The sequence below is a fragment of the Scyliorhinus canicula genome, chromosome 1 (genome assembly GCF_902713615.1).
Source record: "Scyliorhinus canicula chromosome 1, sScyCan1.1, whole genome shotgun sequence".
Taxonomy (NCBI): Eukaryota; Metazoa; Chordata; class Chondrichthyes; order Carcharhiniformes; family Scyliorhinidae; genus Scyliorhinus; species Scyliorhinus canicula.
In genome coordinates, this window is record NC_052146.1 from 296,303,266 (window position 1) to 296,323,559 (window position 20,294).

General features: G+C 46.5%; 1 protein-coding gene across 4 annotated transcripts in view; it reads left to right on the top strand.

Annotated features, from left to right (window-relative positions):
• Positions 1-20,294, top strand: part of LOC119975857 (cation channel sperm-associated protein subunit epsilon-like) — a 223,616-nt gene that overhangs the window by 161,900 nt on the left and 41,422 nt on the right. For all 4 annotated transcript variants that reach the window (XR_005462814.1, XR_005462817.1, XM_038815749.1 and 1 more), the window contains 6 exons: positions 1,863-1,941; positions 2,836-2,888; positions 9,020-9,073; positions 12,978-13,011; positions 13,129-13,208; positions 19,420-19,519. Coding sequence is in view for 2 of the 4 variants with exons in the window: in XM_038815749.1 (XP_038671677.1) it covers positions 1,863-1,941; positions 2,836-2,888; positions 9,020-9,073; positions 12,978-13,011; positions 13,129-13,208; positions 19,420-19,519 (400 nt within the window). In the remaining 2 variants the exon portion in view is untranslated. The remainder of the gene's footprint in view (positions 1-1,862; positions 1,942-2,835; positions 2,889-9,019; positions 9,074-12,977; positions 13,012-13,128; positions 13,209-19,419; positions 19,520-20,294) is intronic.

Sequence of the window (20,294 nt, forward strand, 5' to 3'; positions counted from 1 at the left end):
GAACCATTGTTTTTAACTTCATACAAGAATCCTGTCTGTTTGCTAAGCCTGCTTGAGAGAAAGAATCTGCATTTTATAATCCTGCTCTTTGCAGCTGCTATTTACCCTTCATGGGATCTTTCCCTGTATCCTCTCATGTTTCTCTCAGACCAGATATTGCCAGACTTCCATGTTTCAAATTACACATTTTTCTGTATTTTCAACAACACTACAGTGCAGTAAAAGATTCAAGCTCAAAACCATCTCACTGCTGGCTTGTGGCGCCAACGAGGACATGCACAGTGACGCCGGCGCCAACGCGCGCATGCGCAGTGGCCTCCTTCAATGCGCCGGCCCCAACGCAACATTGCGCAGGACCACAGGGGCCGGCCCGTAGGAAAGAAGGCCCCCAGCCAGAGAGACCGGCCCGCCAATCGGTGGGCCTCGATCGTGGGCCAGGCCACATCGGAGGCCCCCCCTGGGGTCAGCCCCCCCCCCCCCCCCCCCGGGGTCGGACCTCCCTCTCCCCCCCCCATGGGGTTACAATTACCCCACAGGCCACCACCTGACCCTTCCACGCCGAGGTCCCGCCGGCCCAGAGCAGGTTAGAACGGCACCGGCGGGACTCGGCTCTTTTCTTACGGCCACTCAGCCCAACCGGGCCAGAGAATCGGCGGGCCGGCCGCATAGTGCGGCCCACGACCGGCGCTGCGTCAACCACGCCGGCACCAATGGCGTCGATTCTCCACTCTGCGCGGGGTCGGAGAATCCCGCCAATGATCTTTGACTGTGATGGTATAGCTGCTAGAGTTGCACCTAGGTTCGAATAGAAGGTTTCTTTCACTTTACACTTGGAGTCCAAGGTAGGTGAATAATCTTTGATCTGGATGCCAGATTGTCTTTGAGCTTAAAACTGAGTTTGATCACAGCAGTAGGAGCTTCTTCATGAGTTTTTTTTTGATAGCAAAGTCAACTCCGTGAATTCTGGGTACTTGTAATTTCCAATTCCAGAAGAAAGTACAGCCATCTCCAATTTTGTTGATAACTGTTCTACGGGTTTCTATGAGAACTTTTATATCAATGCTCGTAGGTTACTATTGCTGTTCTCTCTGATGATTCTGTGTTATCCATTAACAACCTGATATTCCAAGATCTTATCTTCAAGTACAGATAATTCAGTTGAATGTAGTTTTCCAGCCTGCTCATCATGTGGTTACAATTACTCCACATCTCTGTGGAGGGACTTGAACTCACTACCTTTTGATTTATGGGCAAGAGTGCGAATGACTGAATCACCTACCATATCATAGTGCCTTTTCATCTTAACTTGAGATGTCTTTTGTTTAAGAAAGTAGAGGTAAATCAACGTTGCAATTTTTGTAGCACAGTGGTTAATACTGTTACTTCACAGTGCCAAGGTCCCAGGTTTGATTCCTGGCTTGGGTCACTGTCTGTGCGGCGTCTGCACGTTCTCCCGTGTCTGCGTGGGTTTCCTCCGGGCGCTCCAGTTTCCTCCCACAAGTCCCAAAAGATGTGCTTGTTTAGGTGAATTGTGCATTCTGAATTCTCCCTCTGTGTACCCGAACAGGTGCCGGAATGTGGCGACTAGGGGCTTTTCACAGTAACTTAATTGCAGTGTTAATGTAAGCCTACTTGTGACACCTTTATTAGCCTACTAATAAAGATTGCTATGATTATTATTATTACTAGGAAGAATATTTAACATGACACAATCATATGTGTATCTTTATTGGATTGCTATACAAGTGTGAAAAATATCTTGCACCCTTCAAGAAGATCAGATTAATGGTGTATTTGTCTTATGTCATTATTTAACATGTTACACTTGAAACCTGCTTAACAAGATGTCTTTGCTGTTCCAGAAAAGCATCAAGTGGTGTTTTAACTGTGGAATTCCAGCCTAATCAAATTGAGTATACTTGTAAATTTACATCCAGAAGGGTATGTTTGATGTAAATACTTTGTCTGTGCATTGTTAAACTTACGGTGGTGTTTTAATGTCAATTGAATAGTCTCTAATTCCCACATTCTAGGGCAAATGTAGTTGAACCAATTCATTCTTTCCTAACTAAAGGTCCCTTGCTCCTCTATTAAACAAAATGACGAACCTCTCAAAATGAGCATTTTAAATAAAAGTATTAAACATTAATTTTGTCTGTTCGGGATCTTGTATTTCTTTCTCTGATTTCTGATTACATAGGATGTTATGGTGTTGACCCAACTTGACTGGTGAACTTCCAGAAATTCAGCATACATGAACATGTGTGCAAACCAGTCTTCCACTGCACTTCTGGTGAACTAATGTTAGTCAAACAGGAGTGTCTGAAGAAGGTGCCTAGCTAAAGGAAAAAGAAAAGCCTTAGCGAGCACTTTAATTCCTAGGCAGGAGTATAGCCTGCTGTGAGTTTCCAGAGCAGGATTGGAAGGCCCAGCTGATTTTAAAGGGTCAAGATTCATCATTTAAAATTCATAGGGTTGTGGAAAAACATTGGTTATGGGACTAATTGGTTGACTGTTTCAAAGGGTCAACACAGGCATGTTGGCCTACATGTGCTGTACATTGCTGTGGCCCAATATTTATGGAAAGGCAGGGAGAAAGTGTTTTGGTGGGGTGCAATGAGAGGAAGGAATCTGGATATCCTGGGAATGTGGAGGTCCTGCTGACCTTCATAGTAAGACTTCAATATCAATGTTTTATTTATTTCAAATCCTCCTCCTCAATATAATTGGGCATTCTTATATTCCCTACTCAAGTGGACAGTTTTCTTCCCATAATAATTTCAGTGAGGTTTATAATAAAGTCCAGTGACACATTCTTCAAAATTCAATTCACAGGTTTCACATATTTCTGTGGGCTGTCCTCTGAAAAAACACATTAGAGTCCAAAGGTATGACTTAATTTTACATCTGAATTTGTAATTTTGTTCCACGTCTATCCTCCATTTCATTTTGGTCAAAAATGTGAGTTGATCATATGGTTGCCACTGAGGGTTGCCAACTCTGTTTAGATATATTCCTGGAGATTTCATCGCATGACTTTCTGACTCTTGACTGCTCCACATTATTCTATGTGGTGTGTGAAAATGGCTTCTACCAAAGCCCTTTTACAAAAGATTACCTCAGTGATCACATGATTATGGCAAGCTACAGGAGACGATAATGTACAAAGGCATTTCTCCAAACATCTCCCTTTTTCATAAAAATAAATAAATACATTGCATGCACTATCATTTTCTGTTGCAAGTTACCCACAGATTAAGCCGATAAAGAAAGTCATTATGTGTGAACCAAAACTGTTCATTCTGGTCAGTCTGCTTCTTCACATGTATTACACATATTGGTCAGGATTTTCTGGCCCTGTTGTGGTGGCACCAACCTCAGGGGATGTAGCGAGCCGCCCAAAACACCATGGGCTGGATTCTCTGCCAGCATGGTTCTTCGTTGCGCCGAAAGCGCACCCACATCTACGGATTTTACGGCAGTGTGGGGTGGCCACAATGAGAAATCCCATTGGCAGGAGGCGGGAACGGAGAATACCGCTGCCGGCGAGAGTGCATCTCCCAGGAAAACATGGCTGGCGGACTGGAGAATCCTGCCCTATTGACTTTCAGCAGTACTGGTCAATTCTGTCCGTTTGGGCAGCACGGTGGCGCAGTGGGTTAGCCCTTCAGCCTCACGGCGCCGAGGTCCCAGGTTCGATCCCGGCTCTGGGTCACTGTCCGTGTGGAGTTTGCACATTCTCCCCGTGTTTGTGTGGGTTTCACCCGCACAATCCAAAAATGTGCAGGCTAGGTGGATTGGCCACGCTAAATTGCCCCTTAATTGGAAAAAAAAAAGTGAATTGGGTACACTAAATTTATATATTTTTAAAATTCTGTCCGATTATGGGCAAGGCCGGAAAATCCCTCATAATCTTTAAAACGTTCAGGTCTTCTAATGGTATGCATGCAGGTTTTTGTTCGTCTGGTGTCTGCCAGCACCTGGAGTGACGTCTGTCACAGGGTATGTAAATGCTGCGCCGTTGCTGTTGATTCATTGCATTTGTTGGGGAGCAGTTGACTGCTGGGACTATAGTCATTCCGTTCCTTGTTCTGTTGCCAAAAATCAACTCTTCCACAACAGTTGCCTGCTGTGAAGGAGCAGATTCTCTGGTTGCTCTTATGTGTCTGTGTTTCTGACAATATACCTAGTTGTTCACTTTCATCCTGTACAGTTGAGGTGACAATTGCTTTTCACAGGTTCCAAGCCGCCCGTTGCACTGATTTTTGTTGAATGTGTGGAATGTTTATGTTCTGACTAGCTCTCCAATTCTCACCTCTGGCAATGGTTGGGCAAATTTATTAAAGTGAGTTTTGGCCAAGCTTCATCCATGGTCTGGGATCTCATATGTCATAAGTGGTTCTTTATTTTGCTTAGCTTGATGTCCATTACTAGCTGATGTGGTTCTTAATCACATTGCTCATGTATGGCCAATAGAGCAGTTTTCTTGCCAGCCTCAGATTAAACTAAAAAATTTGATGTTGATATGAAAAAATGAAATGAAAATCCCTTATTATCACGAGTGGGCTTCAATGAAGTTACTGTGAAAAGCCCCTAGTCGCCACATTCCGGTGCCTGTTCGGGGAGGCTGGTACGGGAATTGAACCATGCTGCTGGCCTGCCTTGGTCTGCTTTAAAAGCCACCGATTTAGCCCAGTGTGCTAAACCAGCCCCTAGTGGGGTATTCAATGATGATAATGCCATTGAATGCCAAGACGTGATGGTTAGATTCTCTCTTGCTGGAGATAGTCATTGCCTGGCACTTTGTGGCACAAATACTACTTTTCACTTATCAGTCCAAGTATGAATGTTATCTAGGTCTTGCTGCATGTGGACATGGACTGCTTCAGCATTTGAGGAGTCATGAATGGTACTGAGCATTGTGCAATCAACAGTGAACATCTCCACTATTGATCCTTCTTTTTTCAATGAATTTTATTCCAAACATATTCATAAATACAAAAACATAAATAATCAGGCAGCAGGGTAGCATGGTGGTTAGCATAAATGCTTCACAGCTTCAAATGCTTCACAGCTCCAGGATCCCAGGTTCGATTCCCGGCTGGGTCACTGTCTGTGTGGAGTCTGCACGTCCTCCCACTGTGTGCGTGGGTTTCCTCCGGGTGCTCCGGTTTCCTCCCACAGTCCAAAGATGTGTGGGTTAGGTGGATTGGCCATGCTAAATTGCCCGTAGTGTCCTAATAAAAGTAAGGTTATGGGGGGGGTTGTTGGGTTACGGGTATAGGGTGGATACGTGGGTTTGAGTAGGGTGATCATGGCTCGGCACAACATTGAGGGCCGAAGGGCTGTACTGTTCTATCTGCAAACATTTTCCCCAACTCAGAATTTTACAGTCTGTACAGGTTTGCCCCCCCGTCCCCGGGACGAACAATTCCTCAAACATGTTCACAAAAACCCCCACTGTGCCTCAAAGCCCTCTGCTGAACCCCTCAGTTCATACTTAAACTTCTCCAAATGGAGGAAATTGATGTGACCATCAATTCACAAGACACGTGATTGGAAGTGAACAGTGGTTTTAATAGTCTTACAACTGAGCCTGCCTGCGACAAGATGAACTGAGAGCAGGCTTACGACTGCAGTGCTTTATACTTCCGGTTAGTGGGAGGAGCCATGGGCGGAGCCATGGGCAGAGGCAAGGGTGGAGCCCAGTACAAACTCCTCATCTCCCCCTATGGGCAGAGCCACGCAACGGCTCCTATACAGAGCCTACAAGGACACAATACACGTAAGGCAATACAGTGTGAATTAACGAGGTATATAATTCACCACAGAAGTCATACAGGCCTACTAGCCAGGCCGCCATACCCGGTGGCATTGTTGACTGTCATTCCAGCAAAATTCTTCACCGGACACCCAGAAAGGCGAAGGCCACGACATCGGCCTTCCTGCCCTTCATCAGCTCCAGCATTTCCGATACCCCAAAAAGCACCACCATAGGATCCGGCCTGACCTCTATCACCCCCATATTTGCTAGCGTCCCGAACATTCCCACCCAGTATCTCTCTAACTTCTCATACTCCCAAAACATATGTGTGTGGTTTTCTGGTCCTCAACCACACTTTTCACACTCATATGTCACCCCCTGGAAGAATGCACTCATCCTCGCTGAGTCATGTGTACCCTGTGTACCACCTTAAACTGTATTAAACACATCCTCGCACGCGAGGAGGTCGAATTCACCTTGCGCACTGCCCCATTCACCTGGATGTGCGTCTCCTGCAGAAAGGCCACCCCCGCCTTCACACCTCTCAGGTGCGAAAACACCTGAGGCCTCTTCACCGGTCCCTGCACATTCCATGTTATGAGCCTTACACGAGGCTTGCACCTCCACTACCCTCTACTGTCTGCCATCCTCCCCTACTGGTTCTGTCCCCTTTAATTTCAACCTAAACCGGCCCATCTGCGTCCATGACCATGCTTCTCCTCCAACCCTGCCACATCGCATCTCCCTCCCCCACTCTCCCCCCTTCCCCCTCCCCCTCAGCCAACCCTCGTGGCCACCTCCCCCACCTCACTTCCGTTCACCCGCATTATCTGCCCGAAAGCTCCTCCTATTTGGTATGTTCGATGGCATCCCTTATCATGAAATACACATAGAAAATGAAGATATGATTTCTATATGTATTTATTCTTGACATGCTGTATGGTAACCATGCATTTCTAAGTACAAACTATTCAGTCTATGTTACTGTGAAACTAAGGAGGGAGATGACTGTTCCCTTACCTGTGCGCCTGCCAAATGCCCCCGTCTCGTCCGTCGGTATATGTCTGTATGGGTGTTTGGTGCCACCTGCTGGTAGAAGGTCATGACTGTTCCTACATGTTTTGGTCAACGGCTATGTACGCTGGTGCTGTTATATCCAAATATATACATTGGTGCAACTGTGTACAGTTGTACATAGATATGCCGATGCATATATCACCACACTAACTACCTAGCCCTTGCCCCACCCTTTCCTCCTTGATCTGTGTAAGCTCCCTGTGGACCTCCCCCTCCCCCACCCAAACAAAAACATCAGAACCACAGGTCATCTCCTGCAAAAAATAAACACCACCACAGGGAACATGGGGGGGTGGCAGTTGCTCCATTACAAATTTATTATCCCTTAACAAATAGTCACCACAATGAAATCTCCTCACCCGAGAAAAAAGAAAAGTCTCACACCCACCAACTCCCACATTACCCATGTTCTCCGAACTCCGTTGTGCCAGCTCCTCTGACTCCCATCAGAGTTCAGTTCTTCCCCAGTTTATGCTCTTTAATAAAGTCATTGGCCTCCTCTGGGGTTTCAAAACAGTACTCTCGGCCTTCAAATGTCACCCACAGTTTTTGCCAGGTACTGCACCCCAAATCTGATCTGCCGTTGGGTGCTTTGGATCCGTGAAACACATATAGACCAGCAACACTTAAAATAGTACAACACTATTTTATTAAACAATAAACTGTTGAACATACTCTTACTGTGGGTTAACACGATGTTAGATTATCTAAAGACCTGTGCCTATCCTAACCAGTCTAATCACTCAGCACATGGTGAGAATCTGTGCTGTAAACTGTAAGCTCTGCACTTCTTAGAGGCTGCATCCCGAATGAGCGGGAAAACTGATGCCCTCTGTCTTTATAGTGAGTGTGCTCTAACTGGTGATTGGCTGCGGTGTTATGCATGTTGATTGGTCCTACTGTATGTCCATCAGTGTGTGTGTCTGCACCATGATATACTGGTGTATATTATGACACCGTCGATAGAAAACCACCTGGCCCTGTTCCCCTTCCATTTGAAGTTCCGTTTCTCCCTGGCCCACCCCAAGATCTTTTCCTTCTCCACAAACCTGTGGAGCCTTACAATCATCGCCCACGGCCGCTCCCCCGCTCTTGGCTTCTGCTTTAGAGTCCTGGCTTTGTCCAGCATTCCCTCTGCCAGCAGCCCCACCATCATCCTCAAGATGTATCCCTTAGCACTCGTGCCTTCCAACCTCCAGGGAGGTTGAGATACGCAGGTTCTGCCTTCTAGATCTGTTCTCCCGCACATCTACCTTTGCTCCTAACGATTTACAAGGCTCCCCCAGAAGCCCCACCTCTGCCTCCAACATGTATTGATACCCGATCACTATGGTCAGACATCACCCTCTCCATCTCCCAGATCGGCCACCCTTGTGCCTTCTAGCACTTCTCACTCTCTCCATTGAGCCTTTCAGGGGTGCAACCACTCCTTTAATGGCAGAATAGACATGTCATCTGGCCCTCCCTTCCTAATTGGGCAGCACGGTAGTATAGTGGTTAGCATAGTTACTTCACAGCTCCAGGGTACCAGGTTCGATTCCCGGCTTGGGTTACTGTCTGTGGGAACCCTGTGTCTGTGGGTTTCCGCCGGGTGCTCCGGTTTCCTCACACAATCCAAAGATGTGCAGGTTAGGTGGATTGGCCATGCTAAATTACCCTTAGTGTCCAAAAAGGTTGGGTGGAATTAATAATAATATAATAATCGCTTATTGTCACAAGTAGGCTTCAATGAAGTTACTGTGATAAGCCCCTAGTCGCCACATTCCAGCGCCTGTTCGGGGAGGCTGGAACAGGAATTGAACCCCCGCTGCTGGTCTTGTTCAGCATTACAAGCCAGCTGTCTTAGCCCACTGTGCTAAACTTACGGGGATAGGCTGAAGGTGTGGAATTGGGTAGGGTGCTCTTTCCAAGGGCCGGTGCAGACTCGATGGGCCGAATTACCTCCTTCCGCACTGTAAATTCTATGATTCTAATTGGTGGGAGAGCGAGAGGCAGGCAGTCAATTGGATTGCCCTTACAAAGAGCAAATGCAGACCTCTCTGTGAAGAATCAGATTCCAAACTTGAAATGATCCTTCTATTGCACCAGAATTAAGCTTCCACTCTGGCGTTTTCTTTAATACATCTCACTTTCTGTGGTCCTTTGCTTAACATTTAATTCATGCTCCATTTATTTCAGACCCTACTTATCAGGATGTGAAACCAGAAATATCACATTTTACAAAATTCCTGGGTGAGTAAGGTAATATTGGTTTGCAGCAGAGCGATGCAAATGGGACATTTTGCGACATTCTTATGGCTTAGTTAACAGCATAATTTAATATTTTCAATTGAAGATACAGCCGTGTAAATGGGAACATCAGACTAAGGACTAATGACGTAGATATGAATTTAATGATTTTCATCAAAGGTATCCAGTCTTTTCATATTCCTATACAAATTGCTGAAGACTTTGGGCGTGATTCAACTAAATGGGAATAAAGTCTCATAGCGAGTGCATTTATCTGCGTGTTTCCCGGTGCTCACAGCGCCAAGAAATAAGGGGCCTCAGTAGGGAAATGCACAGCTGAGGCCGCACATGTGGAATTCATTGCCGCGGAGTGCAGTGGAGGCCGGGACGCTAAATGGCTTCAAGGCAGAGATAGATAAATTCTTGATGTCGCGAGGAATTAAGGGCTACGGGGAGAATGCTGGTAGGTGGAGTTGAAATGCCCATCAGCCATGATTGAATGGCAGAGTGGACTCGATGGGCCGAATGGCCTTACTTCCACTCCTATGTCTTATGGTCTTATAAGACCATAAGACATTAGGCCATTCATCCCATTGAGTCTGCTCCGCCATTCATTCATAGTTGATATGTTTATCTTCCCCATTCTCCGACTTCACCCCATAACCCCTGATCCCCTTATTTATCAAGAACCTATCTATCTCTGTCTTAAAGACACTCAGTGATTTGGCCTCAACAGCTTTCTGCAGCAAAGAGTTCAACAGATTCACCACCCTCTGGATGAAGAAATTCCTCATCTCTGTTTTTAAAAAAAAATAATTTTTATTCAAATTTTTGCATAATATCAACAACAAATAGACAGAATTTTTTTTTTTTTACAAAGAACAGAAAGAACAGTCCCCCGCTCATGCACAGCGGAAGAGATAAACTAACACCCATCATTCCCCAAAACATCTGCCCGTCCATTCAATAAACAGGACAGAAACCCCTCCCCCCCCGCGTATACACAGAAGAGGAAATTAATTAATGACCGACACTGGCACAGAACACTGGCACATCCGGGTCATGTGAGCCCTGTGCAGCACCTTAAACTGTATGAGGCCAAGCCTCACACAAGAAGGAGGAGGAGTTCACCCTCCCCAGGGCATCCGCCCACGTCCCCTCCTCAATCTCCTCACCCAGCTCCTCCTCCCATTTACCCTTCAACTCCTCTACCGAGGCCTCGTCCATCTCCTGCATCACTTGGTACGCCGCCGAGATCCTCCACGCGGCGGCAGCAGAGGGAACCCCGCCATCTGTCGCCTGACAAATACCCTCACCTGCATGTACCGAAAGGCATTCCCCGGGGGGAGCCCAAACCTCCTCTCCAGCTCACCCAGGCTCGCAAATTTCCCGTCTATAAACAGGTCCTCCAACCTCCTGATACCTGCCCTGTGCCAACTCAGGAACCGGCCATCAATTCTCCCCGGAACAAACCGGTGGTTCCCCCGTATCGGGGATCCCATCGAGGCCCCCACCACCCCGCTGTGCCGCCTCCATTGCCCCCAAATTTTGAGGGTAGCCACCACCACCGGGCTCGTGGTATACCTCGTTGGAGGGAACAGCAGCGGCGCCGTCACCAGCGCCTCCAGACTCGTGCCCACACAGGACGCCATCTCCATCCTCTTCCATGCTTCCCCCTCCCCCTCCATTACCCACTTACGCACCATCGCTGCATTGGCAGCCCAATAGTACCCACAGAGGTTGGGCAGCGCCAGCCCCCCCCCCTCCCCCCTATCCCTGCCCCGCTCCAAGAACACCCTCCTCACCCTCGGGGTCCCATGTGCCCACACAAACCCCATAATGCTCCTGTTCACCTGTCTGAAAAAGGCCTTCGGGATAAGGTGGGGAGGCACTGAAACAGGAACAGAAATCTCGGAAGCACCGTCATCTTGACTGACTGCTCATCTCTGTTTTAACGGATCGTTCCTTCAGTCTGAGGCTGTGCCTTCGGGTTCTAGATTTTCAAACATCCTCTTCACATCCACTCTATCTAAGCCTCTCAGTATCCAGTAAGTTTCAATAAGATTCCCCTCATCCTTCTAAACTCTAACAAGTACAGATCCAGAGACCTCAATTGCTCCCCATATGACAAACTCTTCATTCCAGGGATCATTCTTGTGAACCATCTCTGGATCGTTTCCAAGGCCAGCATATTTTTCCTTAGATACAGAGTCCAAAACTGCTCACAATACTCCAAATAGGGTCCGACCAGAGCCTTATACAGCCTCAGAGGTACAACCCTGCTCTTGTATTCTAGCCCTCGCGACATGAATGCTAACATTGCATTTGCCTTCCTAACTGCTAACTGAACCTGCATGTTAACCTGAAGAGAACCTTGAACTAAGACTCCTAAATGCCTTTTGTTTCTGATTTCCTCAGCCTTTTCCCATCTCAAAAATGCCTCCATTCTTCCTCCCAAAGTGCATAACCTCAGACTTTTCCACATTGTATTCCATCTGCCATTTTTTTGCTACTCACCCAGCCTATCCAAGTCCTTCTACAGCTCCCCTGCTTCCTTAATACTAACCCTCATATTTCCTTCCTTAATACTACCTGTCCTCGGCATATCTTTGTATCATCTACAAACTTAGCAATAGTGCCTTTAGTCCCTTCATCCAGAACATTAATCTATATTGTGAAAAGTCGTGGTCTCAACACTGACCCCTGAGGCCTACCACTAGTCACCGGCCATCAGCCTGAAACAGAACCCTTTATCCCTACTCTCTGCCTTCTGCCAGTCAGCCAATCCTCTATCCACGCCAGGATCTTTAAATGGCGTCCCGATCTCCGAAGCCCCCGACGCGTCCTCCCCGAACCCCCCAAGCACTATGGAAGGGTCCCTGCTCCACCCCCCTCCCCCGGCACACCCCCCAATACACGCGCAGGGCACCCCCAGCCCAATTGCAGCTGCGCAAAAAATGCAAGCTTGGCATTAGAACCCATGCCTTGGGCACCTCAGGAAACTGCATACTAGAGTGAGACTAGCTGTCCAGCTACAATATGCAGACTCGCTAAAAAGTGATCCCACCCACAACGGGTGGAGTTACATTGCAACATCACGTGAGAATGCATTAGATCCCGTGAGGTGTTGTGAGCCGGGTAGACCGGGAGAAGGGTCTCCCCGCTTTTATTGGCCATGCTGCACAGCGGCGAGCTGTTTTTAAGGCACAGCGTGGCTGTTGGATCGCGCCCTCTAACTTTAAATAATAGACATATCTAAGTTTATGCTGACCATGAGTGAGAAGATTTACAGTAGGAGTCACCCCCGTCCCTCTGTTCCTGCCCCTCCTTTTCCCCATTTGTCTAATCCTCTCACCATGTTGTTTCCTTTTGCTTCCTTATTTTCTTCCACTTCTATTTGGCTCATTTCACCTCTCCTGCCTTGGTTCAGTTTATCCTCAGTGCTGGATCTAAATAAATGTCTTTGAACTTAACTCCTATGTATTAGCAGCAAGTGCAAGGAATCCCAAACCTCTTTTCAGCACTGAGGGACATGTGGATACTGAGAGACTTAGATAGAGTGGACGTGGAGAGGATGTTTCCACTAGTAGGAAAATCTCGAATCCGAGGGCACAGCCTCAGACTGAAGGGACGATCCGTTAAAACTGAAATGAGGAGGAATTTCTTCATCGAGAGAATGGAACTCTTTGCCGCAGAAGGCTGTGGAGGCCAAATCACCGAGTGTCAACACCCCAGCTGAAGATTGGAACACTCAGTACATGAATAAATTAAAGCTGGGCCTTTCTGCAATGTAAAGGTTTCCTTAGCAGGATATTATGTAAAGTGAGACTACTGTGCACATACTTTGGAAAAATCTCACTGGGTTTCATTTCTGTACCTCATAGTGACCTTTCTTTTCTGTGCTTAGGTCAGCTTTAAGAGAGCCTGTGAAACATGATGTGGTGAGATTTCCAACTCTGAAATTCTTATTTTGACAAAGTTAAATGTAATATTTACTTTTTTAAATACTTGATTTAAATATATGTTCAAACTCTTTTTAATAATTATTTTTCTTCTAGACTGTGGTTTACAACAGGAAAAGATTTGGTTGTCCCATTAGGGTTTATTACAAATCATCTTTCAAGCCAGTTTTAAAGTTGTAAGTATTTGCTACAACCTTATAACAAAGAGAAAATTCTCAGCAAATAGAAATGGGTGGGTTGGGAATGGGATGGATATGACTTTTCAAAAACCTGAAATCCGAAAATATTTGTCCCCAACTTGGCTGTAGCCCATCTCCTTCTCGGTTTTACAGGGAGGTCCAATACTCTATGTCCACACTCCCCAGTTACCTGGCTTACATAAACCTCCCTTCTTAATTCCAGGCCAGAAAGCAGAATGCCCAAGTGGTTTCTGCACGAAAGCTACAGAATCAAACACATGCTAAAAGTTTACCATCTGGCAAAATAAAATCAGGTTTTGCATCCCAGCTATTCTAATCGAAGCAGAGGATCATCAGTGAAGTGTTGGCTAGTGTAGACTTGAGAGATGAACAGACACTTCCAACACTGATGAAGTTTCAACTCAATTTTATTAACTACTTCTAACTAACACACGATGACTGTGGGTCTAAATGATGCTAACTTAAACTAGAGACCTAAACCTTGCCCAAACCAGTTGATTCTCTCAGCACGTGGTGTGAGTCTGTGCTGGGCTGGATGAGTTCTTGTTACACTGAGAGGCAGCACCCAGAATGAGCGGGAACCATGGTACCCTTTGCTTTTATAGTGTGTGTATTCTAACTGGTGATTGGCTGCGGTGTTTGTACATATTGATTGGTCCCTGTGTGTGTCCATCAGTGTGTGTCTGCACCATGATATACTGGTGTATATTATGACAATCAGCACGGATGCTCCTGTGCACCAAGCTCTGTGAGATCCCAGATAGGTCCCGACTCATAGCCTAGAAGGACTCCGTGATGTAGAGGCTCAGGGAGACTATCACCTTGACAGCCACCGGGATCAGGTGCCCCCCCCCCCCCCCATTCCCCCGCAGTGGCAGGTATACTATGATCTGGCTGATATGTCACACTGTCTCCCTGCTCAGCCGGAGTCTTTGCAGCATGCCTGATCTGGCGGGTCCTCGAATGACTGGCGCTGCCGGTACACACGAGGCCTCATGAAGCACCTCTCATGCACCTCCTCCTCCTCGGCCTGTTGGGCCGCTGGCTCCCCATCCTCACTGGCTATCTCCTGTTCAACTGCTGCGCGCTCCGCTGCTGCAGCTTCCTCCTCCCCAAGCAGCTACAGCTCATACAACCGCAGTGCATCCCTTCGGGCTGAGGCGACTAGGAGAAAGGCAACCATTGCTGGTTGTATTCCAATATCCATTCTCTGTAGGGGGTGAAAGGCTGATATGTAAACATGATGCATAAGCCCGTGGCCAACCAGGTCCAATGATGTACGCGGTGGCTCCAGTTGGCACTGCGGCACTCCCTTCTCATGTCTCCCTCTCCCTCCCCTCTGCACCCCTGGCCCTGCCCGGCACCATCCCATCAGAAGTCACCCCGGCCCCACAGCCCTGGCAGGCCATCCCCCCACCCCAACGAGCCGGGCCAGTATACGGCCTGACAGTCCACAGTAGCGTCTCTCAGTGTCCTACCTCCTCTCTCCGCCTCATCAGCCATGGCGCCAGTTTCACAATTTTTAAAAGCACAAGTGAACCTTGCTGTTGGGAATTCGCCCCGGTGGAGGCAGAGAATCATGGATGTTAAGTAATTGGTTAAGAGACATTGCAATTAGTTGTCTCATTTATGTTAAGTGTCCAATAATTGACACTGATATGTAAAGGGGCTTCAGGTGGCCCCTGGGTCTGGTGATGTGCAGAGTTTTGTGCAGAATCTGTTGGAAGAAATAAAAGTGTGTTGGTGAAAAAGGAACAGAACTTTTGTCTCTTCATACAACAGCATCTAATACGTCTAACAATGGAGGCCCCGGAGACCGGGTCAGGCCCGCCATTGATAAGCCAATGGTGTTTACTGTACACGCAGAGTGGGACGCATTGACACCGTTGTCGAGGCACTGGAGAATAGCAATTTGGCACAAAACCGGCACTCACCACGATTTTGCGTCAAAACCGATTCTCCGCCCAATCCTTCCCTGATTACGCTGTCAGCTGACAGAGAATCTCGTCCCTTCTGTGACAATGGAGGCTGGTCACTATACATGTTACCCTTAGATCTCAGATAGACATTATTTGGACTCATCATGATTAGCGATTATCCTGCTTCTGTCACACTGATGTCAGCTTTTTGTGGATGTTTCTTCAAAGTGAACTTTGCAATAGTGTTTATTTTATGACGGTGAGTTTTTGGAAAAGGAGTATTCATTGTTGAGTTGCCTCCCTGCAGCTTGTTGTTTCTGCGTTTAAGGCTGAACACCTTTCCATTCTTAGTTCCCACTCTGCTCATAAGTGATGTTGAATTATGGACGTTGCGAATCATCCAGTGACATTACAGATGTCTGCAAGGAAGGTATGATGCCAGAGGTCTGCGGTTATCGAGATGAGGCCGTCTCCTTAATTATGAGAATCTTAGTTTGCTCCTAAATGCCTAGTGGTGCTTTATGTAATCCTTTTGTGAAGTCACAGCCCGCAACTCAACTCAATATGGAATTTGTTGTAAGAGTGTGCACTCATTGACTTAAGCAGCGCGATTTTCTGCCGACAAGATTCTCAGATGCGCCAGCAGCGCACCCATGCCCGTGGGTTTCCTGGTGGTGTGGTGTGACTACAATTGGAAATCCCATTGACAGGTGGCGGCTCTCTGTCCCAGAACATCCCGCTCTCGGCGAGGGTGCGCCACCCAGGAAAACGCAGCCGACGGACTGGACAATCCTGTGCAAGGTTTATAGGAAGAAGCTGGACAATGTCAAGGACTGTCATACTCTGAAAGCAATGCTTTTGCACATCTCCTAAGTCCTCCATGAGGTGAAAGAAATGAAATGAAAATTGCTTATTGTCACGAGTAGGCTTCAAATTAAGTTACTGTGAAAAGCTCCTAGTCGCCACATTCTGGTACCTGTTCGGGGAGGCTGGTACGGGAATTGAATCCGTGCTGCTGGCCTGCCTTTGTCTGCTTTAAAAGCCAGCAATTTAGCCCACTGTGCTAAGCAGAAGAAGTTGTAGTTGACTGCTGTGTCAGTATTGACTGAGCCTCATTTCTCCTTGATGCCAAGATCATCCAGGACATAAACTTTACAGGCTTTCAATGATTTGGATTTGATTATTGTCACGTGTACTGAGGTACAGTGAAAAGTAGTTCAGACAGATTGTTCCATACATGAAAAAACATAGGGGTGGAATTCTCTGTTGCCTGACGCCGAAATAAGCACGGCAATCAGGCGGAGATTAGCTCCCTACGCTGAAATTCCGGTAGGTGCCGGTTTAGCGCCGAATGACGATGTTCCGCTCCCTTCAAACCAGCGTCATTGTGCCGCGCATAGTTGCAACCGCGATGCTCCGTCTCCGATGGGCCAAGTTTGTACGGACAGTGTCCAGCACTGCCATACTTCGCCGACAGTCGTGCCACGAGCCGGGGGTCTTCTGCCAGGACTGAGGCCGTATTGAGGGGTGGTCGGGAGGTTGGCTGTGGGGTCGGGACGAACGTGTATGCGGTCCAGCACAGCCATCTTTCCGGGCTTGACCGTGCGTGTGGGGGGGAGGGGGTGTAAGTGTGCGCGCGGCTGCAGTTTGTCAGCCCTGCACATATCCAGTATGGACCTTGCGATTCTCCCACTGTTTTTCACGTATTCTGCGGGTGTTTCATGCGGCACCGGTGCTAGCCCCTCACCGGTAGCTGAATCGGTGTGGGTATTGCAAACAATTTATCCGTTGTGGAACTCCACATATCTCCCGTTGGCGTCAGCATTTAGACGCAGGAAAGGAGAATCCAGCCCCCGACACACATAAATACAAATGTAAATACATAGACACCGACTTTGGGTGAAACTTGAAAGGTACTTAAAACTAAAAACTTACTCAGGTAAGGTCCCGGGTGCTGGTTGCGATTTCGAGGTCATATTTCAGGGGGACATATTTGTGATCTGGTCAGGCCCCAGGAAGGGTCTACCTTTCGGCGCATTCGGGTCCTCGTATGGGGTCTCTGCCATTTTGGGGGTCTTTAGTTTGGGTTTATGTTGCAAGTAGGGTCTTCCTGCGTCAGGTAGGGTCTTCCTGGGTCCCACCGGCACATATATTCGGTTCCAGCGTTGGAGGTCTGGTCGAGCGCTCCTGGAGTTGTGCCTTCGGGTAGGCCTGGTCGGGCCTCCACGTGGATTCTTCTCCTTTCCTCCGGTATATTGGGTCGCTGGGCGGACCTCTCTGGGTCGGGTTGGGTTGAGCTCGTGGTCGGGGGCCGGTTCCTACACGAGTTCGGGGTCAGACTTCCAGGTTGGGCCTCATCCACTTCCAGGTCGAGGCCAGGGTTTTGGGTTGGGTGATGTGGGCCGGCCCATGGACGTCGGAGGATCTTCAGACCGGCGAGTTAACGTAAAAGAGAAAGGTTAGAAATAGTGTTTGTGTTAGAATTAAATTTTAAAAGGTTAGTATGACTAGGAGGAAGAGGATCTGTGGGAGAGAGCTCTCAGAGAGTCACCATGCTCTGGTGCCATCTTGCTAGTGTGAATAAATGATGGTCCATAATATTTGTAACCATGGTCCTGGTGAGGCACTCTCTGTGAGGACAATGTAAACAAAACTCAAGAGCTTTGGGTGCATGGTGTAGAGGAACAGGTCACTGTGTCCTGATGTGCAAATGCCTTTTTGGGCTCAGAAGGCCAGATGATGCCTCTGCGTTATTCATGCATGGCTGCTGAAAATTGGAGAGGTTGTGTCAAGTGCTAAATGTTTTTTCTGGTCATTCTAACTTGCTGAGCTAGTGTCATACTGAAATGAGTGCATCCATCCATGCTTTGGTAATTTTGGAAAGCTGCCATGACCACTGACTTGATGATGCCATGGTTGAACGACTACGGTATATGGAATTGCCTAAGGAGGTATGCTAATGACATGCTAATCATATTCCACAGTGGCCACTTGTGCCACGATTACTATTCCTTCCAGGGATGATCCTATTGTCAGGGCAGGAAATGACTTATGCTGCTTCCAAGATTATTGTGATCTTTATGATCTTTCCTGATATGTTCACACCTGAGAATGAAGATCTTGTTGTGTCCCCTGTATCGATAGCTGAAGAGAACTTTAAATGTGAAAACTTGTCTTCACTTTATTGGTCCGGGTTGAAAAGAATAAAATATTTATTAAACAAGAACAGTGAACTATATTAAACCAGACAAAAAGTTTGGCAAGTTCTCAATACAAACAGAAGAAGATGGTTTAAATTCACATGATTTCTTTACCTCAGCAATATCTTTACAGACACATAAACCAATATCTTTACAGGCGACACATAAACCATAAACCACTCACTTGACACAAATGCTTCTTGCTTGGTCCTGGCACAGTTGCAAATGATTTTCATCCAAAGACTCTTGAGCATTCACTTGATGCTTCTCACCCAACTCATAACTTCTCCCTGCCAAATCACCCCAAAACTGCACTCTAAATTCTGTCTCTTCAATTGCAGAGCAAACAAATGAATTCCCAAACTTAGTCTCTCTGTAGAACCTCCACTAAACTGACTGATTTATTGAGTCTGGTAACTGATTATTTAATTAACAACTGTCCCACTAGCCTTGTAGTTTTTCTTCTTGGGGAACTTACAATCCCTGTCTCCCCTCACTGAAACAAACTCTGAACACAAAACCAGAACCAGGAACAACCCCCACTCACCACCAGCCCTGCCCATCCTCTCGACTCCTGTCTTATTTGCATCTGTGTACCTGGATCACTGTTGTTAGGCAATAGTAAAACATTTCTAATTTATGTTATGTTGCCAGATCACTGCACATTCAACCACTTTAACCCATTACTTTAACTTCATGGGTTATAAGGCCTTGTTAAAAATGTATATATATATAAACAATCCCAAAAGACCTGAAATCTTTTAGTTACAAGTCTATCCAGGCATCAAAGTTCATCAACAAAACCTAAATGAAACTGAAACCATTTTTATTTTTCTTCACACGTAAATATATTCAACTTAAAATTATACACTGTTCACAATGTTTGCAGCACTGTATTTCACTCATTTCCATGTATGAGCTGTGTCTTCTGGTTGTTCCAAACTATAATTGGAGGTTTTGAATGTTCATCTTTGTTTCAATTAAGCATGATATGTGTTTACATTAATGAACAATATCAAGCCAACAAACATGTGTAATTTGAAGATTTTTTTTGTTGTTTGATTGTAGGTATATGGGTGAAAAGTTCATCAGTATTGTATCCGCTAATTACATTATTTGGGAAGAACAGGGGAGAACTGACTTCTATTATAATACAACCATGCGAGAGGTAAGTATACCATGTACCCCGTATGTAAATTGAAAATCTGGACAGAATTTGTCCTGTGACGCACTTAACATAAAATTTGGAAAGGCAGCAGTGCATAAGCTGTCACAATTTACCATTGAAGGAACAGAAGTGGGAATCCCAGAAGAACAATTAATTTTAATTTAAAAAAATGTTTTTATTCAGCTTTTTCAATTTTATACATAACAAAAATAGGTAATAACTGACTCTCTCCACAAACCCTCCCCCGCCCCCCCTAGAAAACAAACAGAAATCCTATCAACCCCCAATTCATGATGACTAGCTCTTTAATAATAATCATCTTTATTGTCACAAGTAGGCTTAAATTAACATTGCAATGAAGTTACTGTGAAAATCCCCTAGTCGTCACATTCCGGCACTTGTTCATGTACACTGAGAGAGAATTCAGAATGTCCAAATTACCTAACAAGCACGTCTTTAGGAACTTGTGGGAGGAAACCATAGCACCCGGAGGAAACCCATGCAGGCACAGGGAGAACGTGCAGACTCCGCACAGACAGTGACCCAAGCCGGGAATCAAACCTGGGACCCTGGAGCTGTGAAGCAATAGTGCTAACCACTGTGCTACCGTGCTGCCCATAAAGTACAGAATAAACGGCTGCTATCTTCGGTAAAACTTTCAATTGTGCCCCTCTTTCTCGAGTATTCCTCAACAGCGCCTACACCAAGTAGCGGCTTATGTTACTCAAAGTAACATAACAAAACACCACCCGAGTCCCGAATCCGTACAACCTCA